General features: G+C 41.8%; 1 protein-coding gene across 7 annotated transcripts in view; it reads left to right on the forward strand.

Moving 5' to 3' along the window:
* The window catches only part of LOC126284032 (microspherule protein 1), a 152482-nt gene that overhangs the window by 6964 nt on the left and 119111 nt on the right, over nt 1–26407 (forward strand). For 3 of the 7 annotated variants that reach the window (XM_049982586.1, XM_049982588.1, XM_049982587.1), the window contains exon 4: nt 13869–13937. The exons of the other annotated variants lie outside the window; for them this stretch is intronic. In XM_049982586.1, coding sequence (XP_049838543.1) covers nt 13869–13937 — 69 coding nt within the window. The remainder of the gene's footprint in view (nt 1–13868; nt 13938–26407) is intronic. 7 annotated transcript variants of the gene reach the window in all.

A 26407-nucleotide genomic window follows, 5' to 3' on the forward strand; every position in this document is an offset into this window, starting at 1 on the left:
TCCTAAGGACTCTGTTGACCCCTCCTCACTTTTTCTCAATTCTTGACATGTCCTGGGACTCTTAAGTGGTTTACACCAATGGCTAATGGTCACATTGGCTTCACAGGGGACATATTGAACACCATTTCTTGCCAGATGGCTGCAGTTTTTCACTGCAGAGCTGGTGGCCATATCTCATGCTCTGGAGGACATCCGTTCATGCCCTGGCGAATTGTTTTGTCTCTGTACTGGCTCCTTGAGCAGCCTACACGCTGTTGACCATTGCTACTCCCACCATCCTTTTGTAGCAACCATCTATGCCCTGGAACATTCAGTCATTCAGTGGTGTTTGTCTGGACCTCAGGTCACGTCGGACTCCCAGGAAATGAACTTGCTGACACGCTACACAGAAACCGCATCTGGAGAGCGGCATCCCTGTAGCTGACCTGCATTCATTATTATGTTAAAAAGTTTATGACAAGAGAATACCGAAAGGAATATGTTCTAGGATGGAATATGAAAGTGAAACACTGTACCAACACTTCCTCCAAAGTGGTGACCCAGAGATAGCTACGGAACTATTGTCCAGCTTGGACATGTCTCAGAGGCAGAAATGGGCAGAAACAGTCGAAACTATGGACTTTACCCACTCGAGCAGGAAAGCATGGAGTCTTCTGAGAAAACTAGGAGGAAGTGCACCAGCATGCAGAAAAAAATTCCCAAGTAACACCAGACCAAATTGCTTCCCACATCATTACTACCTCAAGAGTACCTCCTGACAAGAAACATACAAGACATATCAGACAACAGCTTTGTGACCTGAAAAAGAAGGCATCTCCCTCATCTGACTATACCCATCCCTTCACAGTTTCAGACATTGACTCTGGACTGAAGGACCTCAAACCTCTTAAGGCACCTGGATTTGATGGTATCCATCCAGAATTCCTTATCCATATGGGAGGAAAAGCTCAGAAATGGCTGGCATAATTCTTCACTGAGATCCTGCTGACTGGTCAACTTCCATCGGAGTTTAAAAAGGCGAAGATAATATCTGTTCTGAAACCTGGCAAACGCAGCAACAAGGTAGAAAACTATCGCCCCATTTCCCTACTCAGCTGCTGCTACAAGTTTTTTGAAAGGCTAATATATAACAGAATAAGTAGTGCTATCTTAGAGAATGTTCCAGTTGATCAGGCAGGCGTCGGACCAGGGCGTAGCTGCTGCGACCAAGTATTGTCTCTCACATCCTTCATAGAGTCAGGATACCAAATGAAGCAGAAAACATCTGTGGCATTTGTTGATCTAACTGCCACCTTCGACACTGTGTGGAGGGAAGGCCTTATATACAAATTTCTCCGCATCATACCCTGCAGAACAATGGCTCGACTGATTAACGGCATGCTAAGTGATCGGAAGTTCCAGGTAATCACTGGAAGCAACATAAGTAAGGAGAGGAAGCTGAACAACGGATAGCCTCAAGGAGCAGTTTTCTCACCCTTACTGTTCAGCCTATATGTATCTGATCTACCTGACACCTCTTCCAGAAAATACTGCTATGCCGATGACCTGGCTCTAGCTGTAAAACACCAGGAAATGAAGACAACGGAAGGGATTCTAGCCAATGACCTGTCTGCATTAGATAATTACTTCAAAATCTGGAGACTCCAACCCAGTGTGAGAAAAACAGGAGCGTGTTGCTTCCATCTAAATAACCGGTTGGCGAACGTAAAACTGGAAGTAAGTTTCAGAGGCAGAATTCTTCGTCATAATTGGAACCCAAAATATCTTGATGTCATCCTGGATTGTACACTATGCTTCAAACAACACCTTCTTAACTTAGCTCAAAAGCTGAGGACTCGAAACAACATTCTCCATAACCTATGCGGAACTACCTGGGGATCTTCAGCAGCCAACCTGCGATCTTCAGCTCTGAGCTTGGTGTAATCAAGTGCTGAGTATTGTACACCTGTTTGGATGAACAGTCATCATACAAAGCTTGTTGATACCCAGCTGAATACAACAATGCGCATAATATCTGGCGCAATCAGATCTACTCCAGTTTATTGGCTTCCACTGTTAATCGGTATAAAGCCTCCTGATCAACGCAGATGTACTGCCCTTATGAGAGAATTCCACAAGGTCTCCAGGAGTTCTAACCGACCCGTGCATAGCGACCTGCCACTTTTAAATCACACCATCCAACTGTGTGCGATGCTGCTGACATGGTTGCTAAGAATATCAAACCTCTTGAAGAATGGAAAGGTCGGTGGGAAGCAGTGACAGATGTGCACCTGCATAACATCATCTCAGGTGCTAAACTTCCAAGTGGATTCAACTTACCACGCAAGACCTGGTTACTCTCAACAGAATCCGTACCGGCCATGGGCGATGCAGGGATGCTCTCTTTAAGTGGAAGAAGCTGCCTGATCCAGCTTGTGACTGCAGGGCTCCATACCAGACTGTTCACCACATTGTCAGTGAATGCAGGATTCGAGCCTATCACGGCGCCAAAGAGGACTTCCGGCTAGGAACTCCAGATGCAGTGTGCTGGATTGAAGGACTGGATATTCAGTTGTAAAGACAAACTTAAGTTTCTTTTGTGTTAATATGTACATATGTATAGATAATTTAATTTCATGATATGTCTGTATTAGTCATATGCTAAATAATATTTATTATGCCACAAGGTTCTTGGGCTTTGGGAGGCGGAATGACATAACTTTGGTATGCACAACAAACTGCGTGCCATTAAGGAGACTACAACTGTTTGGAAGTCCTCCATGCAGGCTTCTCATATGCACACTCTGGTTCTCTGCCGGCTCTGCATTAGCCATGTATGGGTGACCCACAGCTATCTCCTGCACTGTGTAGACCCACCTCAGTGTCAGTGCAGTGCCCGATTGACAGTAGCCTATATTCTGGTGCGCTGTCCTACTTTTGCTGCCATGCGACGAAATCTTCAGTTGCTGGACTCATTACCATTAATTTTTGCTGACAACTCCTCATCGGCTGCTATAGTTTTACGTTTTATGCGCGAGGGTGTGTTCAATCATTCTATCTAAGTTTTAGCACATATCCTTCATCCCTCTTGTGTCCTCCACCCTACTGCTTTTATTTTGGAGGTTTTAATGTGTTGCAGAGTGGGCTGGCTTATCCTTTTTTATTCTCGTGACCAAACAGCCATGATAATTGCTCTCTTATTTTAATTCTTTCTTCCTGTTTCTTGCATCCCTATCTGGTTTTCCTGCCCTATTTTGTTCATTTTAGTGTTCGTTGCCCTTTTGTCACTCTTGTGGTTTTTTTTCTGTTTCCCTGCTTTGTGCTGTGAGTGTCGTTTTTTATTCTTTCTCTTGTGCAATTATTTTAATAGGAACAAGGGACCGATGACCTAGCAATTTGGTCCCTTCCCCCCCTCTTTAAACCAACCAACCCAATGTGTTGTATGCTTAGACACTTTCAGATCAAAGCATGAAGCTGTCATTATTAAAATGCCATGAAAGTTCTAAGCCTCTCAGTTGGTAAACATATTGATTTTTTAAAGGAAATCTTCATTTTTTTAAAAGATTCCAACTGCATGGCAAATTTCATAAATACTGATAGTCACAAGCAAGTTGAAAGAACCTCATATGTGGCTAGTTTTAGAATTGGAAAAGAAGGAAAACCTCACACAGTTGGGTAGTCTCTCTTGCTGCCCTTGGGTAAGAGGCATGATCCAAATAGTTTTGGGGGCAAAAGCCGCCTAAGAAATACAAAAAGTTTTGTTATCCAACAGTAAAGGAAACTGAAGACGTGTATTCCAATATTGAAGAAATGTTGTTATTACAACTGCAAGAGTGCACTTATTTTGCTCTTCAAATATACTGTAGTGCAGATGTTGCAAATATGATGCAGTTACCTGTTTTTGTACATTTTGACCATCACAAAGATAAGAGTTTGTATGTTCAAACCACTGAAGTCAGATGACGCAGCAATAACAATTTTCAATATGATTGGCCATTGGCCTTTATTTATTTAAAGTAGGTATTCCTGGCCAATATGTGTTGGTATTTGTACAGATGGAGTCAAGACCAAGGCCACTTAACAGAGCTGACAGCAAAAATGAAGAAAGTTGCAGTGTTTGTTGAAGCGCTCATTGTATAATACGCTGAGAAGCATTTGCTTGTAAGTATATGTGCAAAGGTTATATCGTTTTGACAGACATTGTAAAGATTGTAAACATCATCAATGCAAGGACTCTAAACTCATGGCTGTTACACGCTATTGTGTGAAGATATGGGACATGAATTTAAAAGTTTGCACCTGCAAACTAAAGTAAGATGGTTCTCTCACAGAAAGATTTCAAGCAGAATATTTGAACTGAAGTCCAAGGTTTGTATGTTTCTGAGTGACAAAAACAAAGACGTTTTACATGAAGAAATATTTGGCTAATAATCATTGATTATTATTGTGACTCGCTGATCTTTAAAAGTGCCGCTGCACAGTTACGCGCATCCTCTACATGCAGCGCTGTCTGCCAGACATGCAGCAGCAGCGCCACCTAAGCGGCCAGCCAACCAGCGTCCGCTAGACTTGGACTCAGTTATGATTTGACTGTTAAAGTGTAAACACGCCTTACTCTGTTTACTTGATCTGTGACTTTCATGTATATGTGACTTTCATGTAATACGTCTTCCTTGAAATATATTTGTTCAACTTAAAGTTATTACAATTGGCGACGAGGATGGGATTTTTCTTTTCCATCGTTGACCCACATGTTTCCATGGCTACTTTAGAGCAACTATTGCAAGGTCTCATAGAACAGAAAACGCTTCTCACAAATGCGATTCGTGATTTCGTCGCGGCATCAAATGTGGGACATCTCTCGTCATTCTCTCTACCTACTTTTCCTCCTTACGCGGAGACGGTGAAAGACTGGTGTGATTACGAAAAAGTCTTCGACAGCACTTCTTGGCATTTCATGTCGCGGACGAACAAACATGTAAGTGAAATTTCCTGACAGATTAAAACTGTGTGCCGGATCGAGACTTGAAGTCGGGACCTTTGCCTTTCGCGGGCAAGCACTCTACCACATAGGAAATTTCATATCAGCACACACTCCGCTGTAGAGTGAAAATTTCATTGTAGAAACATGTAAATCTCTGTTCCTTTCATGGATTTCATCTCAAATGTATCAGTTGTTGTTGCAATTGGCTCCTTTGGAAGATCCTGCGTCTTTGTCCTTTGCTGAAATGTGCTCACTTCTGTCTGTCTATTTTCAAAATCGCACACATGTGGTAGCCTCTCGTGTTGACTTCTATCATTGTCAAAAACAACCGAATCAATCCTATCGTGTTTGAGCTGCTGAACTTCACACCCTCAGTAGAAAGTGTCAATTTGTTACTGAAGTTCACAAAGAATCCTACGCTGATTCCATGGTACGAGATGCTATTATCCAATCGGCGCCCGACAAAGAAGTTAGGCAACGTGCCCTTCAGTTGGCAAATCTGACTCTAGATGAAGTCTGATCCATCGCTCAGTCTCTTGAAATTTCTCGCGCCGCTGGAGCGCAAATAGAGGCATGGGGCAACGTCGGGGAATTACAACCTCTGTGCTATGTTGATGAAGCGTGTTGCGTGTCCCCGTCGGATGACGCGGCCGCAGTACGCTCCCAAGCACAGCCTCGGCCTAACCGTAAAACAAACTTCTAAGAAACTGCAGCAAAACCCACGGAAACTTCCTTCATGTCTGCGGTGTTTTAGGAAACATTCACAAGAAGATTGCCCACAACATTGGGCCGTGTGACACAAATGCAATACAAACGGTCATGTGTCATCCATTTTCTAATCCAGCCGCATACGTGATGTTCATGAACATGACGCTGATTCTGATTCTGTGTGGTCTGCCAATTGTACTACTTCCCTTTCAGGGAAGTTATTCCTCACTGTCCAAATACCTGGTTGAGATGTTCACATGCAGGTGGATACTGGTTCTGCTGCCACTATCATCAGTTCTCAGACGTATCTTCAGTTGGTTTCTCCAATCCTGTCACCTGTCACTGTGCAATTACGGAGATTTCTCTCTAGGGACAATTTGATGTTGAGGTATCTTACAAATCTGTCGTTCACACTGTTCCCATATTTGTGGTCGACATTGTTGTCACTGGCTCCACCACTGAAGAACATTTTCAGAACCTCTGCATACTTTTTCATGTCTTACAGACTGCCGGTCTTAAGTGTAATCTTCAGACATCACAATTTTTTCAGGCATCTATCACGTACTTGGGTGTTTCAACTCTCTCGTGATGGTATTCGTGCGCTTCAGCAAACTGTCGCTGCGATCAGTGCCCTTCCTCGCCCTCCATCTGTTAAGGAACTGCATGCTTTCTTGGGGAAAATAGCATACTATCACAAATTTTTACCGTCTGCTGCTTCGGTGGCTCAGCCGTTGCATCACCTGTTGCATAAAAACATGCCTTTTCACTGGTCCGCATCATGTGATGCGGCTTTCCAGAAATTGAAGACTATGCTGAAACAGGCCCCGTGCCTGGCTACTTATCGACCTGGCCAACATCTTGTTCTCGCCACAGACGCCTCTCAATACGGGGTCGGTGCAGTCCTTGCGCACTGTTTTTCTGACGGTTCTGAACAACCCATTGCATATGCCTCCAAAACGGTCACGGATGCCCAACAAAAGTATTCTCAAATTGAAAAAGAAGCTTTGGCCATTATGTATGTTCTTCATAAGTTTGTTGTTTTTCTCTATGGATTCAAATTTCATTTTGTTATGGATCACAAACCACTTGTTTCTTTGTTTCATCCATCAACGTCACTTCCCGACAAGGCCGCACACCACCTCCATCATTGGGCTCTTTACTTGTCTTGTTTCAATTACGAGAGTCATTTCCGGCCGACGGCTCAACATGCTAATGCTGATGCACTGTGCACTGTCTCGCCTTTCGATGGGTTCTGATCTGGCATTCGATAGGGACGAACGTTCCTGTTTCCACCTGGATGTTGTCGAGCAGCGGTTTGTGGATGGGTTCCCCATCATTGGGGACTGCCTGGCGGCTGCTATGGGTTCTGACTGTAACCCCTCCCGGTTTTTATGCTGTATTCAGAAGGGTTGGCCAGATTGTCCGTCCGCTAAGACTTCTGATCCGTTGCGGAACTACTACGCTTTGCGTTACTGCCACCATGGCTAGGGATGGTGTTGTCCTCCTTTCCACCAAAAATGTTTCGCCGCCTGTTGTGGTACCTGCGTCTTTGCGTGCTTCGGTCTTGCGCCTCCTTCACCAAGGGCACTGGGGTGTGTCTCACACAAAATCTCTGGCGCACTGTCATGTGTACTGGCCCGGCATCGACTCTGAAATCGCACAAATGGTCGCTGCCTGCGGTCCTTGTGCGTCACAGGCCGCCACCCCCGAAGTCATCTTTGTCACAGTGGCCTTCGCCTGAGAAGTCCTGGGAGCGTATTCATGCTGACTTCGAGGGACCTTTTTCAGGTATGTATTGGCTTCTCATTATTGACGCCTAATCTAACTTTCCTCTCATTGTCCGTTGCACGTCGCCTACCACTGCGGCAACCACCAATGCTCTAGCTCACATTTTCTCTTTGGAAGGCTTTCCCTCTACTCTTGTTACTGATAATGATCCACAATTTGCTTCTTCAGATTTTTCGGATTTTTGTGCCCGTCATGGCGTCATGCATGTCACGGCCCCTCCATTCCATCCACAGTCAAATGATGAGGCTGAACGACTGGTCTGCACATTTAAGGCTCAGATGAGGAAACTACTGACTTCTTCTGCTGATGGTGTGCATCTCCAATTTCTGGCTTCTTACTGTTTCACCCCCATGGGCGACCACAGCCCCACATGCTACTTCATCTTCTGCGGCCTTCCACCTCATGGCTGCAGATTCCTTCGCTTGGCCGGTTCACCGTTGACGACCTTGTATGGGTACGGGGATATGGAAGGCAGCCAAAATGGAGTCCTGGCCTATCTTACGACACCGTGGCCGACGCCTGTATGAAATCCAGGCAGATACGGTTGTTGCAGTGTGTCATTTAGACCAGCTTCGGGCGCGTGTGCTAGCAACGCCTGTTCTGGATGCTGCTACACCACCTTCGGCTCTACCTGATGCTCGGGATACTGGAAACTCTCATTACTCACAATGCAGTCCTCTCACCATCATATCCTGACACCACCAAGAGATGTGCCCATGCAGGAACCAGATGACCATCATCTGTTGGAGCAACTCTACTCTGTTATAACAACCGGACATGCCGCAATGGGCAGATTGTTGCACGGGACCTCAGCAGATTCGACCCCCACATCTCTTGTCATCTCGACCCGTTATCATCGGGGACACTTCCGTCCTTACGGGAAGCCTCCTTCTCGAAACTTTACGGCCACTCAAACAACACCTATGGACGTTAGCAATCTACAGGCCACCTACCTCAAGACCTGTGCAAAAAAATGCAAAGGGGGGAAAAGTGTTGTGACTCGACGATCTTTGAAAGTGCCGCCGCGCAGTTACGCGTGTCCTCTACATGCAGCGCTATCTGCCAGCCATGCAGCAGCAGCGCCACCTAAGCGGCCAGCCAGCCAGCGGCCGCTAGACTTGGACTTAGTTATGATTTGACTGTTAAAGTGTACATACATCTTACTCTGTTTACTTGATCTGTGACTTTCGTGTATTGTGTCGTCCTTGAAATATATTTGTTCAACTTGAAGTTATTACAATTATATTGACCTATTTCGCTGATATCTTTGGCAGGCTTCATATTTTAAATATGGGTGTGCAAGAAGGAGGCACAACAGATTTCATAGCAGAAATCAAAACGTCATCTTTCAAAAGAAAGTTGAGAACTTTTAGTTCACAAGTGCTGAACAATAACTTTTTTTTACTCTTAAATCATTTTTGGAAGACTGTAAGATTTTGTTTGAGACATATTTGCATATTTAAAGGTCCTTCAAAAAAGGTACGAAATGTACAAAGATTACATAAAATATGACGCGATAAGAAATCCATATTCAGGAAAAGTACCAGAAGTGGTATTCATGAAAGAAACTTTAGACGTGACAAGTGACAGTTTAAAGATAGGTGATTTCAAAAGAAAATTCTGCTTTCTTTTTGGATGGAAACAAAAACCAAATGCTTTACTCTTCTCTGTTACCACTTACATGTGTGAAAGTGGGTTTTCTTACTTCATGTAAATTAAAAATAAATACAGAAACAGCGTTAGTGTTGAAGGTGACCTGGGGCTGAAGTGAGCTCAATTAAGCCAGACTTTAAAGTTGTGATTAAAGATAAACGTCTACACATTACCAGCTGCGACATCTAGATGTTATCTCATCAGAATCTCAATTTGAAAACTGTATAATTACTGACTCTGAAGTCTGACTTAGTGTAAAAGTTTGATTTGAACCTGAATGTTTTTGCTGTTTGTTCAGTTTATTGCTTCGTAGCACAAGTGGTTTATATTATTTTTGATATAAAAGTTTAATATGTATATTTTAAATGTTATTCCTCTGATACTGAATATTTGTATCAGAACCAGCTTAATTTAATTTTGTATTATTTGCCACAAATAAGTACTCCAAGTGAGCATGAACAGCTCATTAAAAAGTTCTTCCACAAAACAGTAGTAGTACTTGTGTGTGTCAGAGTTCCAGATGTCTACCACACATAGCAGATTATTGGAATGACGTAAAAACAGTACGTGTTATCCGCACTGAGCAGGATCGCAAAAATTATTACTCCCATGCCATTCTTCACGCTTGCAGCAATCACAACTCAACCTTTTGCATCCTCACTTCCCCTTCTCCGGACCCCCGGGTTCATTATAAAGTGAACAAGCTATAGTGGTACATCCCAGGTTCTAAAAATGCCATATGGTACATAGTGGCAAAAAGTCTGGGAACACCTTATCTGGAGGATTACAAAAGTCAGTCTGTAGAATTAGGAACTAACGTGGAGCCAACAATGCAGAAAAGAACTTCACAAGCACAAATTAAATAATTTTTACAAAGTAAAGTAGCAAAACTGGAATAACCCAATGAAGACTAAAGAAAATAGTGAAGATGTTAAAAGTACAGGAAAATGGTTCTACTTGCACTCCTTGTTGTCAGTCTGATGTAGAGAGTTCAGAAAGTAGGTATGATTGTGTAAATATTTCTCCATTTACAGTTCCACCTGAAAAAGTGACACAGTTTCATTTTTTTGACAAAAGTAGGTTATGCGACACTGACTGGTTTGAAATGATAAATAATATATGGGTAATTATGCTGAGAAAGAAAGCCTTTGAAATGGACTGTCATATAACATGCAGTCTTTAGGTGTTACTCAGTTTATATCAACGTCAATAATAATCACAATTTTTCTATTCAGTGCCCTTGTTTTCATTTATTTGTATCAGAATTTTCAGTAGATATAAGTTGTGTTTCAGTTCCAAATGTTGAAACAGTTTGACAGTTCAGCTGCTAATATTTTGAGATCTGACCTGAATGAACATCTTGTACTTGAACAGAACTGATACTTCCCTCCCCAGAAGAAAAAATTATTTATGCCTCTGATAGCCTATATGGCAAAAGACAAGCCCTGATTGTTAAATCACACTTGGCGTGGTTGCTTCATGACTCTACCACAACCATTCATGTAATGTGATTCTGTAAGTGTCTCCAACCTTCTTATAACACTTGACATCAATCAGCTCTGTAGATGACTCAGTTGAAAGCTAGTAACAGTACAGCTGTAAAAGCTCTTCTTTTGTTATATTAAATATAAGTGAAGAGTTTATTTGAAGAACAACCTTTGGCAGTTGTTTTTTTGTTGTCGTTGTGATTTTTGCACATTCTGGTAGCCTTGTCAGGAAACCATTATTTTCATGTACTCAAATACAGCAGAAACAATGCTCATCCTATGAAATAGCAGCTCAAAAGTAGGGTGGATTTAGAAAACTAGCCATTGTGCAGAAAATTTTATCACAAAAACATCTGTCATATCACAGCACTTACTTTTGTTATAAAATGCAACTTCAGTGTGTATTGTCAACTTCCTAGTAATTATTTATTGTGTATTCTACGGCAATTTGTTGGCTACGTGAAGTCTGTGTTTCGGATCTGGCGTTGAATTACATTGATGATGATTAAAAGCCCAGGAAGTCAATGACAAAAGAATGTGATCAGGATGAAATCAGATGCCCAAGATTTATGGTATCTTTTTCATTTTTGATTAGTGAGTCCTTGCACTTTGACACACTGAATGTCTGAAGAGAGGTAGAAGAGGGACCAATCTTGGAAATCATTGCATTCAACAGCAATAGTGGAGAACTTTTATTTGAGTTGTTCTGTGCACTTTCAGTGTAATTTGTCACTCTTCTGTCAAATGTTAGTGTACTTTGAGGGTAATAATGCATAATTAGAGAAACTGTGTAGTTTTTTCATATTCATAAGTTGATTATATGAAGAGAGTGAGGAGGAGGGAAATGACTCTCATCAGTGAAACTTGTTTTTTAGACAAGTGCTTGTTGTTGGACTGCTATCTTACACAAATATCATAGGAATTTTTAAAGTAGCAACCTAAAAATATGACTGAAAATATGATGTCAAAGATAGAAAAATGCTCCACCAGAGAGACACATTAAAGCTTCATCATAGTGGAGAGGGTCATTTGGATAACAGTGATATGTCACATCAGATGCTTTGAGTGCTGAAATAACATTAAAACACAGACAAAATTTGAGTAGAATGTATGTGTAATTGATGTTGCAGTACATGTTGTAACCATGAAATAACAGAAATTTCAAGGAGACGAGGCAGAGTGCATGACCAGTGTAAGTGGACGTAATGTGTTTGTAGTCTAAGTAGCACCAGACATTCATAGTCTAAAATCAAAGAAGAAAAAAAAAAGTTTGGATAACCTAACTACATTCAACAGTAACAAACCCAATACCATAAGTTCTCAGATTCACTAATATGCATATTTATTTTCCTTCAGCACATGTTGAGTGATTGCTAGTCTAACAATGACTCTCATAAAATCTGCCCCATAAATTTTTATCGAAAACAATGTCATTAACCAATCAAGTACACTATCCTTATATCTTGATGTCAGAAGCAAACATCACACTCATTGGAAGCTCATATAATTACTTCTTTACTGTTGTCTTTGCCGAATTTTCATAGTTAATGACAGTGAGCATTCAAAATGTAGTTCATCACAATTGACAACATGTTTGTAGTTTATGCACAGACAGTATGTATCACAAATAAATCATACAAATTATTCCAAGGTACTGTTGCATAGATTCCTGAGTCAGTACTATTTACCTACATACCCGTTACTCATATTAATATGGCCTGCCGACTGTAATAGAATACAGTACATAATGGAATTGATTAGACGTGAACTTTCATTGAAATGTAGAAAGTGCTTACTAGGCACTGACTCACTTATAATACTGTGTCTACATGATGTCATTGTGCAAAACAACTTACAGATTTTAGCCTGTTCTTTTCTGGGTGCAAAGTTGCAGAAATAAATGTCTGAATTGCTGCAAGGTGTTCCACAATGATTGCCACACCCAGACTGAGTATTTTTGGGAGGGATGATAATATTCATAGACTGGTGTACTGATTCTTTCGTGATCTCAGTACATACACGTTAGTTTATACAGCTGCAGGCTGGAAATTTAACAAAAGGATACCTGATTAGAAAAACGTAAAAGTTCATTGTACTGTTTGGGTAGCACACTGTACGTCTCTGTGGTGGATTACCTGTTTACATGTAAAGTTGCCATGTTCAAAATTTGCTAATTTGTGTAAATTCTTTTATAGGCTTAATTTAATAATGTAGAGTATTATATGATGCAGAAAAATTAGGGCAACAAAAGTGCAGTGTCAAATATTGCAACATAACAGCTCAAATGTCAAAAATATTTTTGGGTGAAGTCGGTCTGTAATTGCTAATATGTTTAAAGTTCATTAGCTTTTGCTAAACAGAAACAGGCTATTAAAAAGAATCAAATCAGGGTTATCTAACGAGTAGTGTCAATCCTCTCAAACCTACTGATGAACTCACTCCAATACTGAACATACTAACAATTCAGTTAACAATTTCTCTTCATAAACGTTGTTCCAAAGGTAACTAAATATCACCAATATAACCAACTGACAGTAAATTATTACATGAACAATAAAATTATGTGAAACATTGTATGAACATTATTTTTGTGTTTTGGAGTACACACTGCCTGCTCACTAGTGTGCATAAATAGTTCAAGCAAGACAAGGAAAAAAAATAGTTATTTAAGAGGAGTAGAATAACAGTGGATGGATTAACTTCATGTTATGTTTCACCAGTACTTACCTTTAAGGAGGCGAAATTACAGTACTGTTAATACACATATTAAAGCAGAAAAACCACCTGTTCCTTGCTAGAGCTTCTTCTTTTACAAGATGGATTTCTTTTATCTTGGTGTCAACTGATGTGTCCTTCCTCCCCAACATTTGTAAACCTATCGTCTCTTTCCTTAATGAAGGAATAATGACAGTGTTGAAAATCTACTTACCGTGTAGAGGAGATGGAGTCACAGACAGACTCCATCTCCTCTACGCGGTAAGTAGATTGCATTTGAGCTTTTGACCAAAAGACCATCCTCTAAAGTAGAAAAAACACACTCATTCACACAAGCACAGCTGTCACATATGAGGATTATCTCTAGCTGCTGATATTGAATTTTACTGTCAGCATCAGAAAGCACTGAGTAAATATATTCAGAAGTGAGTGTTAACATTCCCAGGTCTTCAAACAGGCTTCTTCAAGATATACCACTGTCAGCTTTAGATAGTATTCTTACTGCTTCCTTCTACTGACCATATACTTATTACTGTCTTTTGACTGATTTACAGACTACTGCATGAAGGATGTAGAAATAGGCACCCCTGGCATACAGAAGCAACTGAAAGAGTTTAAAACAAGTAAGTCACTGGTCCAGATGGAATCCCGATTCAGTTTTATAGATAGTACGCTGTGGCATTGACCTCTTACTAAGCTTACATTTATCGCAAATCTCTCACCTTGCACAAAGCCCCTAGTACTGGAAAAAATTGCAGACGTCTTCTATATGTAAGAAAGAACAGGCCAACATAGTTGCACACCAGTATTCTTAACATCAGTCTACTGCAGAATACTTGAAAACATATTAAGTTTGAATGCAGTGAATTTTCATGGGACAGAAAAACTTCTGTCCACAAATTGGCACAGATTTTGAAAGCATCACTCGTTCATAACTCTATTTGCCCTTTTCTCACATGATACCCTACAAACTGTGGATGGAGGACAGTAGCCTCAATCCATATTCCTAGATTTCTGAAGAGCATTTGACTCAGTGCCCCACTGCAGACTGTTGACGAAGGTCCGAGCATACGGAATAGGTTCCCAGATATACAAGTGGCTCGAAGACTAAGTGTAGTATTGTTTGTAAAAAGTGAAACACTCAGAGGAAGTGGTCCCCAGCAGAACTATAATAAGTTATGTAAATGACAAAGAGATGGTGTGGAAGAAGGCCCAGCTGTCCCCTCTTTTGTGTGACTGGACGGGGCAATGTTAAGCGATACTCAATTGGTGCAGAGCCGTCATACGAAGTGGAAATGTTAGCAAAGTGCCACTACGTTTGGCTGACATCACAGGGTCAAATAGAAGTACCCGAGTGTGTTCAAATGGGGCAGAATGATTGGTTTGCGGGAAGCAAGTCTGTCATTATGTGACATTGCGGCTTGTACAGGGTGCGCTGCTTCAACAGTAAGATATATGTGGAAGCAGTGGAGAGAAGAGAGCTGTACACAGCGTTAACAGGCTATTGGGCCACAGCATGAGGCGACCGCCATCTTGTGCACTAGGCTGTAATGGACAGAACAGCTTCGTCCACAGTATCGGTGCAGTGGTGGAGCGTGGCAACAGGTGTGGCCATGTCTGTGTTAATATTCGCAGGCGGTCTTCTGCATGCTGGACTGGTGGCATGCATGCCACTGCATTGCCTATAACACTTGATCTTACTTCCTATGTCTTGAGAGTAATCTGAACAATTACCACTATATCAGGGAGGTCTTACAGTCTGAGGCACTGCCCTCCTGCAGGCCGTTCCACATACCATATTTCAGCAGGATGATGTCCAGCCACATGTGGAGAAGAATGTGCAAGTCACTGCTTCCCTGGCCGACTCATTCGCCTGACACGTCACCCCTCGAACATGTCGGATGTGTTTGGTTGGCAGCTTGTTCATTCAGGTCCTCCCGCAGACAGTTGGTGCTTTTTGGATGCGCCTACAAACCACGAGAGTATTATCCAGCAGCAGATTCAGGTGCTATTTGATTCCGTGCCACAACATCTAGCAGCCATAATTGAAGCATCTGGTGGTTTTGTGTACAGGCCTCATAGTGTACAGGTCTGATAGTTTGTATAGTGTCATGTCCCTAATCGGTGGAATAAATTTCATTGTGATCACATTTCTCGGTTTTGGTGTTTCACTTTTTCAAAACAGTGTGTACAACAACTCAGCCCTTTAGAGTGAGTGTTCATCACAGAAGGATGTCATCAGGAGTGTACCAGGGAAGTGAGATAGAACCTCTCTTATTCTCTATATATGTAAATGATCTGACTGACAGTGAGCTGCTGTTTGCTGATGCTGTGTTGTACGGTAAGGTGTCATTGATTGACTGTAGGAGGATAGAAGGTGACTGGGACAGAATTCCTAGTTAATGTGACTAATGGCAGGTTACTCTAAATATAGAACAATGTAAGTTAATGCAGATGAATAGGAGAAAATACAGGATCATTCCATGTGAAATCTACAATAGAAAATTGATTTTCAGTGTGACCCTTTTGGATTTTTTTGAAATGAAGTATGCATGTATTCATAAATAGTAACACAAAACAACCATTTCTTATTTTTCTGATGAAAGATTTCTGAGTAATGGTTGCTCAAAAAAAAGTTTTTGACTTGTGGAACAATATTAATTAGTTTCTGACTTTGCACAACAATATTAATTTGTTCACAACTTTTGTTCAGCAGTCTCTGATTCAGAGTTTTGCTAGGTTTTAAATTGGAAGAAGACAAAATATCCTTGACCTTCACCAGTTCTTTAAATTTTCTAGTTATGTAGTTTATGTTAAATTCCTCTTGAAGCTCCTTAACACTCCAGCTTTTAGCAAAAATGATTAGAATTTCCATCTGTTTACTTAGAGATGTGCAAGTATTAAATTTCTCTTTCTGTTGAATAATTATCTCTGATTCTGAATAATAATATCTCTATTATTCGTGAGAAGGAAGCAACAATATTTTTGTGTGGATTGCTGAAATTATGTTTATTAGTTCATTTTTAGGATATGTTGCCTCACATAACTGTTTTTTCTTAACTGGAAATTCACCAACAGACTGCGAAGAAGTGTTCAAAGTTTTTAGGGCTGTAGAATTTACTGCAATGTCTTCTTTATCACTACTACTTAACATCTTTTTGCTGTTTTGTTTGACCTCAGAATGCAGTAGATCATCATCGTTTTCTGTACTATACATATGTAGAAACTTCTGTGTAATTTTTTTCTGGCACTTGTCACATGCTTTATGATTTAATGTTAGTGCAGTAATGTTGTGCAAACACAATAACAGAATTCACATAAATCAAATCTTATACCATTCCACATTAAGGGTTACACTGGTACAATAACTCTTAACCACCAAAGCACAGTCTAACAGGGAGTGTACAAGTGTCAGATAAACATTAGTCTCGCTGAGGGCCTGGGCGCTGGATTTCATGAGGCTATTTTGCACATGGCGCAGCACTTGCTGTGCCATCTATGCAGGTACGACGTGACCTCTTTAGGCTGGCTGTGGAGCTGTGTGCCTTTTGATTACATGCACTCATTCTATGGGGTTAAAACATTCCTTCCAGCTTGGGAAAAAATGTTACAATGTAAAGATGTCAGAGTCTTCATTGGAAGGGGACTACTGCTAGAGCAGGTGTCGTGCCGTCGCAGGAGGACATGGTCTGAAATGCTGTGCGCCTGGACAGGTACATTGCCCACTCCCCACGAGAGACCTATACCAGTGATAAAGGAGCCGTATCTGTGTTTACATATGGGCAGGCTCTCAGCAAAGGAGGCAGTGAAGAGGACAGCAGTGCTGGTCATTACAACAGGAGCTGTGGAGATGGAAGCAGCCTGGTGCACACTACTCCACCTGGTTGCAGTAGCACACAGAATGAAGATGGCGCAGGAGCTGGAGGGATTGGGTACAGTGCCACGGAAATCCGCACAGGTGGTGGAGGTGGCAGCGGGGACAGGGGCTATCCAGCACGTGGGCAGTCACACATGGGTGGAGCTAGTTGTACTGTCATGACAACAAGCCATCAGAAGATGCACAGTGCAGAGGTGGTGGCTCCACAGTAACGGATGACAGACGGTATCCACTTGTGGTGCTGGCCAAAACCTAGGGCCCAGGTTGCAGAGTTCAGCTGGAATTGCCATGATGCATACGCCGATGAGTAGTGAGGTGCCGGCCGAAGCAGTGTACGGGACTGGCAGCCGTGAAGCAGCCCTGCCGGGCTACAGTTGTCGATGGGAGTGAACCTGTATGAACTTGAGAACCTATTGATGGGTTCCTTGGGAGAATATTGTGTGATATGTTTTTTCATCTGGGTTTTGAATGTATGGACCAGCCATTGGACTAGGAATGAAATGGAGGGACCATTAATTCCAGATGCCACTCTGTGTATAAAAATCTTGTCCACCACAAGCATGTTTGCAACCCTTCTAAGAGAAAAATCTTTGAGAGAGTCATGACTCTAGTCACCTTTGATGTGTATGGGCAACCAACCACATAACTAAATTTTGAGAAAGCATTAACTACTACAAGACAAAAGGAGCTAAGGAATGGACCTCCAAATGCTCAGCACAGTGATTTGTCTGGCTGGCCATGATGGACAAATTGAACAACCTGACTTAAGACAGGATTGGTCAAGACAGCTGCCTAAATCCAAAAACTCGTAATGGGAAAACTGATAAGACTTCGACATGTAATGGAAAAACAACAGTTCCTCCTGATCAAATGCTGGATCAGGGTTAGTCGGCAATCGAGAAAGAAGTTCCAGATTAACATGTTGTGATGTGGGGTCAGAAATAAATCTCCCAGCTTTGCAGGCAATGGGCCGCTTTGTCTGGTAAAGATGACAACGGACTGAAAAGAGAAACCGAAAGTTCATGATCAGTAATCAGATGAAACATATAACTGTACAGGAAAATGTGAAATTGTCTTAGAGCCCACATAATAGCATTGGCTTCTTTTTCTATCTGCTAGTAGCTCTATTGTGTCTGATTCAGAGTTCTGTAAACAGTGCAATAGGGCATTCAGAAATGTCCACATATTTGTGTATGAGAACGGCCCCGAAGCCATACTGGCAGATGTCTGTGTCCAATACCAGATGTTGGACTGGTTGGAAGGTAACCAGGCTAGGTGATGAGTGTAATTTTTACTTTAATAGGGTAAAAGCATGCTCACAGGCAGGTGACCAGTGAAAAGGAACATCTTTGTGCAAGAGAATATGTAGTGGTTGGGACATTGTGGCTGCAGCAGGAATAAATTTATGGTAGTATGCAATCTTTTTGAGAAACGGTTGCAACCCTTTGACATTGGTAGGACGCAGAAAAGCTGTAATGGCGTCGAGATGATGACTTAAAGGCTTGATGTCAGCATGTGAGACTTCAGAACTGGGACACATGATAAATGGCTGAAAAATTATGGTTTGTCTAAGTTACAGTTCAAACTGGCAGCCTTTAGCACTGTGAACAACTCACAAAAGATTGGCAAGTGTTCATCTGTTAAGGAACCTGAGACTACATTACCATCCAGGTAGTTAACACACCCAGTCAAGGGGGCTGTGAGTTGCTCCAAAAATCATTGGAAAAATGGAGGGACGCTAGCCACACCGGATGGCAGGTGCTGCTATAATTGTAACACAGAGGGGGTATTCACTGTGAGGATACATTTGGAAGCCTTACTAAGAGTTCATTCTGATGGGATTAGGGATAGGTGACAGTAACAGATGGTGAAGATGGTGGATTTGTAGACTTCTTAAAATTTCCCCAGGGCTGAATGTTGCCATTAAGTTTGACAACAATTACGAGCAGAATAGTCTATTCAATAGAGGAAACAGATGTGATAACACCCAAAGATGTAAGTCGATCTAGTTCCAATACGATTTGCTCCTGTGAAGTTCTTGGGGTAGGGCAGGCATGAAGAAAATTGGGTGTGCCGTCGATTTCGTTGAAATTGGTAGGACACCTTGAACCTTCTGAAAACAGGGAGGAATATTGCCTCCAGTTGTTGGTACATAACTTGATCCAATACCAGCCGCACTTTGTCAGAAATAGAGAACCCAAAAATTTTGAAGTCATCTAATCCAAATAAGTTTTCAGTGTTGATATCATCCACTACTAGAAAGATCAAAGGCCAAAAAATGCTTTGTGCACTATGGAAGTGGAAAAATCTCCCAGTGTGTGTATTTGTTGTAAGACACAAACTAACCATAACCCATATTTTGATGTACTTTGTTTGGGGCTACCATTACTTGGAAAACACTGTTTGCTTCCATATTCATGTCAGGGAAAGCAGGCTGAGAGTTGCACACAGACACAATATGTTATTTTCTTTTTTTTTAATTGGTTGCATGTTTTCCAATGCTGTGGGCACGTGGCCTGCTCATATTGCACAAAACAATGAGGGCACAATAGAAATGGAGTGCATAGTGGCTGTTGTGATGCCTATAGCTGCTGCTGCTGCTGCTGCTTAGCACGGCACTGGCCCATCCAACTTGGAGATTGCTGTTGCATAGCTGTGATGTCTTCTTCACCTAGTGAAGCCAAGAAGGAGAAGCAGCAACAACACATACTTCACACCAAGCTTCTGTCTGATATCCTGCTGCTCTATATATTTCAAAGGACTGGGCAATGTTCAAAACATCTGTGAGAGAGGGATTTTCAAATTGTAAAACACGTTGACGTACTTCCCTATCAGGGGCCAGGTGTATACACCATCACAAACCACTGAATCAGCATTTGAGCCCCTGTGAGCTTCGGTGACACACTTTCAGTGACGGCTAAGCGTATGAAGTTCTGCTGCCGAAGCTCTAGACAATTGCTTCAGCTGCTTTTGAAAATGCTTGAACTCAATGCCAGCAGCAGCATGAGTATGTTTTGCAATAAGTAGAGAGCAATTGACACATTTCTTCAAAAGAGAGACTGGCAGTTTCCTGAAAAGGAACTAGCTCACACATAAGGTGATAAAATGAGGAAAAAGTTTTACACGTTAGGATCAGTGGTCTTGAAAATGTTGACCAAGACATTTTTCATATGCGTGCCAATCATCTGCAGAGTCATCATATGGAGGAAGCGGGGGGGGGGGGGGGGGGGGGCGCGCTTTCTGCGGCAGTGAACCCTGGTGCATAGGCAGTGCTGCCAATATTATCAGAATTCCCAACAAGCAAACTTTATTCCACTTCCACATGAAGGGATACACAAAGGCACTGGATGAAGTAGGAATCAGAACAATAACTCTCTTAACCATTAGGGCACAGTCTAACAGGTGAGTGTACAGTCATTACATAAACATTAGTCTGGCTGAGGTCCCAGCATGCAGGCTTGTATAGGAGTTGTTTTGCATAGGGCTCAGTGCATGCTGTGTCGATGCGAGGCAGCCTCTTTAGGTTGGCTCTGGGGGTGTGAGCTGTTTGATTACATGTGCTCACTCTGTAGGGTTACAACAGTTCAAAAGGGTTCTACATCTACATCCATACTCCGCAAGCCACCTGACGGTGTGTGGCGGAGGGTACCCAGAGTACCTCTATCTGTTCTCCCTTCTATTCCAGTCTCGTATTGTTCGTGGAAAGAAGGATTGTCGGTATGCTTCTGTGTGGGCTCTAATCTTTCTGATTTTATCCTCATGGTCTCTTCGCGAGATATACGTAGGAGGGAGCAATACACTGCTTGACTCTTCGGTGAAGGTATGTTCTCGAAACTTTAACAAAAGCCCGTACCGGGCTACTGAGCGTCTCTCCTGCAGAGTCTTCCACTGGAGTTTATCTATCATCTCCGTAACGCTTTCGCGATTACTAAATGATCCTGTAACGAAGCACGCTGCTCTCCGTTGCATCTTCTCTATCTCTTCGATCAACCCTATCTCGTACGAATCCCATGCGGCTGAGCAGTATTCAAGCAGTGGGCGAACAAGTGTACTGTAACCTACTTCCTTTGTTTTCGGATTGCATTTCCTTAGGATTCTTCCAATGAATCTCAGTCTGGCATCTGCTTTACCGACGATCAACTTTATATGATCATTCCATTTTAAATCACTCCTTATGCCTTTTCCCAGATAATTTATGGAATTAACTGCTTCCAGTTGCTGACCTGCTACATCATTGCTAAATGATAAGGGATCCTTCTTTCTATGTATTCACAGTACGTTACACTTGTCTACATTGAGATTCAATTGCCATTTGCTGCAGATCCACCTGCATTTCAGTACAATTTTCCATTGTTACAACCTCTCGATATACCACAGCATCATCTGCAAAAAGCCTCAGTGAACCTGAAATCACTCTTACTTCGGAAGACTTCTCTCCATTGAGAATGACATGCTGCGTTCTGTTATCTAGGAACTCCTCAATCCAATCACACAATTGGTCTAATAGTCCATATGCTCTTTGTTCATTAAATGACTGTGGGTAACTGTTTCGAACGCCTTGCGGAAGTCAAGAAACACAGCATCTACCTGTGAACCCGTGTCTATGGCCCTCTGAGTCTCGTGGACGAATAGTGCGAGCTGAGTTTCACACGACCGTCTTTTTTGAAATCCATTCTGATTCCTACAGACTAGATTTCTAGTCTCCAGAAAAGTCATTATACTTGAACATAATGTGTGTTCCAAAATTCTACAACTGATCGACGTTAGAGATATAGGTCTATAGTTCGGCACTTCTGTTCGACGTCCCTTCTTGAAAACGGGGATGACCTGTGCCCTTTTCCAATCCTTTGGAACGCTTTGCTCTTCTAGAGACCTACGGAACACCGCTGCAAGAAGGGTGGCTAGTTTCTTAGCATACTCTCTGTAAAATCGAACTGGTATCCTATCCGGTCCAGCGGCCTTTCCTCTTTTGAGCGATTTTAATTGTTTTCTATCCCTCTGTCATATATTTCAATATCTACCATTTTGTCATCTGTGCGCCATCTAGAGAAGGAACTACAGTGCAGTCTTCCTCTGTGAAACAGCTTTGGAAGAAAACATTTAGTATTTCAGTCTTTAGTCTGTCATCCTCTGTTTCAGTACCATTTTGGTCACAGTGTGTCTGGTCATTTTGTTTTGATCCACCTACCGCTTTGACATAGGACCAAAATTTCTTAGGATTTTCTGCCAGGTCAGTACATAGAACTTTATTTTCGAATTCATTGAACGCCCCTTGCATAGCACTCCTCACACTACATGTCGCTTCGCATAATTTTTGTTTGTCTGCAAGGCTTTGGCTATGTTTAGTTCCCTTTGCTTCTGCAGCAGTTTTCTAACTCGGTTGTTGTACCATGGTGGCTCTTTTCCATATCTTACGATCTTGCTTGGCACATGCTCATCTAACGCATATTGTATGATGGTTTTGAACTTTGTCCACTGATCCTCAACACTATCTGTACTTGAGACAAAACTTTTGTGTTGAGCTGTCAGGTACGCTATAATCTGCTTTTTGTCACTTTTGCTAACAGAAAAATCTTCCTACCTAAAAATGTTTCTATTTACGGCTGAAATCATTAATGCAGTAACCACTTTATGATCGCTGATTCCCTGTTCTGCATTAACTGTTTCAAATAGTTCGGGTCTGTTTGTCACCAGAAGGTCTAATATGTTATCGCCATGAGTCGGTTCTCTGTTTAACTGGTCAAGGTAGTTTTCAGATAAAGCACTTAAAAATATTTCACTGGATTCTTTGTCTTTGTCACCCGTTATGAACGTTTGAGTCTCCCAGTCTATATCTGCAAATTAAAATCTCAACCCAGGACTATAACATGGTGGGGAAATCTACTCGAAATATTTTCCAAATTATTCTTCAGGTGCTCAGCCACAACGGCTGCAGAGCCCGCAGGTTTTTTCTTTCTTTCATTCAGTGGGAAACAGGATGTAAGTTTTTCTGATTGAATTTTTGAAGTTCAGTGCATCAGTTTTCTTTATTTAGTACCTCTCCATTTTGTCACATCATGCAGTAAAATTTAAGGTTGTCTTAATAGGGTGCAAATATTAACTGGTTGTAGGCAAATAAACTTATACACTTTTGTGGGAACAGTAAAAAATTTCATTTAAGCGAATTTCAAAACACAACATTTATTAATTAATCAGATTATTTCACTTTGTGCACTCTGTCACATCAAAGGAAAACGCACAGGCCACTTTTTAACAACAACAGTTGACTACAGCTGTCTATAACTACGTATATTATAACAATTTTTACACTGGCAACAACTTCAAATAGTTTTGTCTGCTTGACGAGTATGTTTCAAATACACTTACATGATCAGTCGTGGTACATAGAAGATTCTTCTGCTTCCTCATACTACTTTTGTTCTGTGAATTTTTTACATGTCATCGCTGTCTCCTTTCACAGAGGCCAGCACAACTTTGAGGTGGAGATCCACTGCACAGAGAAAACATTAAGAACAGAAAGTGTGGCCAAACACAAAGAACCACCAGTGTCGCCCCCGTCCAGTAATGACACCATCTCTTTAGCTATTCAATTATCGTGCACTTACAGAGAACCCCACACTCGACACACGTGTCCTACCTTCCAAAATAAATTAATTTTCTTCAGCAGTTGGTAATCATCATTTGTCAGTCCTAAATACCCTGTGCAACACGTAACTTTAACAGAGTTACACTATACACTTGTCGATTTGATGTAGAGTAACTCTACAGTATTAGTGGTGTGCTTACTTGACACAGTCACATTGATTAAATATCTAGGCATAACATTTGCAAAGTGATACAAAATGGAATGAGCACATTACATTAGGTGGCAGTAGAGAATGTGAATGGTCGACTTTGTTTCATTGGGAGAATATTGGGAAAGTGTAGCTCATCTATAAAGAAGACAGTGTATGTAGAACACAAGTGTGAACCATTCTAGAGTACTGATAGTGTGTTTGGGATTCCCACCAGGTCGAATTAAAGGAATACATTGGTGCAGTTCAAAGGAGTGCTGCCAGATCAGATTGCCACACAAGTATTACAGAGTGCTTCATGAACTCAAATGAAGACAATGCTCTTTTTGTGAGGCTTTATTACAGAAATTTAGACAATTGGCATCCAGCATTTGAGGGTAATGGCAGATTGATTCTACTGAAACTGACGTACATTTTGCATAAAGACTGTGAAAATAAGAGATAAATTGGGGCTCATATGGAGACTTACAGTTGATCATTTTTCTCTTGCTCTATTTGCAAGTGTATTGGAAAGGAAAGTGACTAGTAGCAGTTTGAGGTACTTTCTATCGTACACTGTACAGTGTATTGTGGATTATATATGTAGATATACTTTATGTGCTCTGTCCCTAGAAGACAATTGGGGGGGGGGGGGGGGGGGGAATAAGCAGAACTAGCTTAGCACCTATTGCTTCGCTCACATTGACTGTATGTTCTGCACAAAAATTTTTTTTATTTTTCTTTAATTGAATTTTTAGATTCTTCAGAAATTGCAACATCTTATAAACTTTTCACGCTAATTAAAGGCACAGAAACATGGTCTTTTTTTTTGGAGGTACTTCAACCAGAACGCATTTCTGGTACCTCCTGCAGTGTTGGGGGGCTAGAATAGACCCGTGGCCTGTCCTTGCTTGTCATAAGAGGTGATTAACAGGCATCTTTTTCTTTGGGTCAAGTTTTTTACCTTTGTCGTATATGACTGTTCATCCAACTCTTAAAGGTTTTTGCGCTTTCCAGTTTTTTTAATGCTGTCCCCTCATTTTTTTGGCTTTTTAAATTCTGGTCCCCCTATTTGGGTTTGACCTCCACTTTCCATATATTACTGAAGCGTTGGCCATTTGTGGAAGGATACCTTACTGTGATGCATCACCTCTCCACTGTGTGCTGTTATCTTTTGCACCTACCAATTAAGTGGACCTCTGCACCTGCACCTGAAATCCAGCACAGAAGCCAGTCCGTTGTGGTGAGATTTCCAGGTATCCTCTCAGTGGTAGCCCCCTGAGAGTACAGGGATCGCACTGCCGATGCCTGAACTCTGACCTCTTCATGTCAGCTGAGGAGTAGGTGCCTGTCCACTTCAGGGTACCAGGACTGTGGACAACAGCTACTGTGCCAGGTGGCCTTTGCCTTGGCAGGGTGGCGCCCACACGGAGAGTCTGCAGTTGGAATGAGTAGCATCAGGGCAGATGATTTGCAATGAAATGGATCAAACTTAATGGTGGCCATGCCAACATGGCCGTCTCATCAGACAGGAACAGTGATCTTATTGCAGAAGATTACTGTCGTACAGCATTTCCGTCATTGACAATGCCTTAAGTAGTCGGGAGTCAGGCAAGGAGAAGTGGAAGTGGACAGTTTGCTGACTTTGTTCCTGCACTGACAGTGGCTTATTTGCATCAGTGAAGTCAATGTTTCTGTTGAAAACATTGAAAATAGGTTTGGGAAGGTTGCAGCAACAGAGATGAGAAATGGAGATTTGCTGATCAAAACATCATGCCAACCAGTCACTGGCACTTAAGGCCAATGTCAAATTTGGAGATACACCATTCACCATTTCTCCTCATAACAAGCCAAATAGAATTAAATGTGTTAACTTCCATCAGGACCGAATGCTACGAACTGATGAAGAGCTGTGACTAATCTGGCGTGGCACAAAGTCCATTTTATTCGTCGCATCCTGAAGGTACTCAAGGATAATAAAGTGGACAATGGAGCCTTTATCCTAGCCTTTGACAGCAATATTTTACCTGAGGTCTATGGGTGTGATCTCGGGCCTTACTTCCCTCCAGTGAGATACTTTAAGTACCAAAAGGTTCAGTCACATGTCCTCCCACTGTTCTAATGAGGCTGTATGTAGGGCACGTGGACGGATGTCCCATGAGGGCAGCCCTTGTGACACTCTCTCAATGTGTCTGTTGTCCAGAATCACACTCTCCTTGTTCACGGCAGTGCTTAGTGTTGAAGAGGGAGAAGAAAATGCGAGAGTATAAAATTATGCAGGCTTACTAAGGTGCAAGGAAAAAGTTTGAAAGATATCATCCAACTAACGTAACCTCCAATTTTGCAGCAGTAGTGTCATAGTCTGCACCTCACATGATGAAAAGGTCTCACGCAACACCTTCTGGCCCTCATCGTATTCCAGGGTCTGCAGTTGGGGGAGGGA

The sequence above is a fragment of the Schistocerca gregaria genome, chromosome 8 (assembly GCF_023897955.1).
Source record: "Schistocerca gregaria isolate iqSchGreg1 chromosome 8, iqSchGreg1.2, whole genome shotgun sequence".
NCBI classification, from domain to species: Eukaryota; Metazoa; Arthropoda; class Insecta; order Orthoptera; family Acrididae; genus Schistocerca; species Schistocerca gregaria.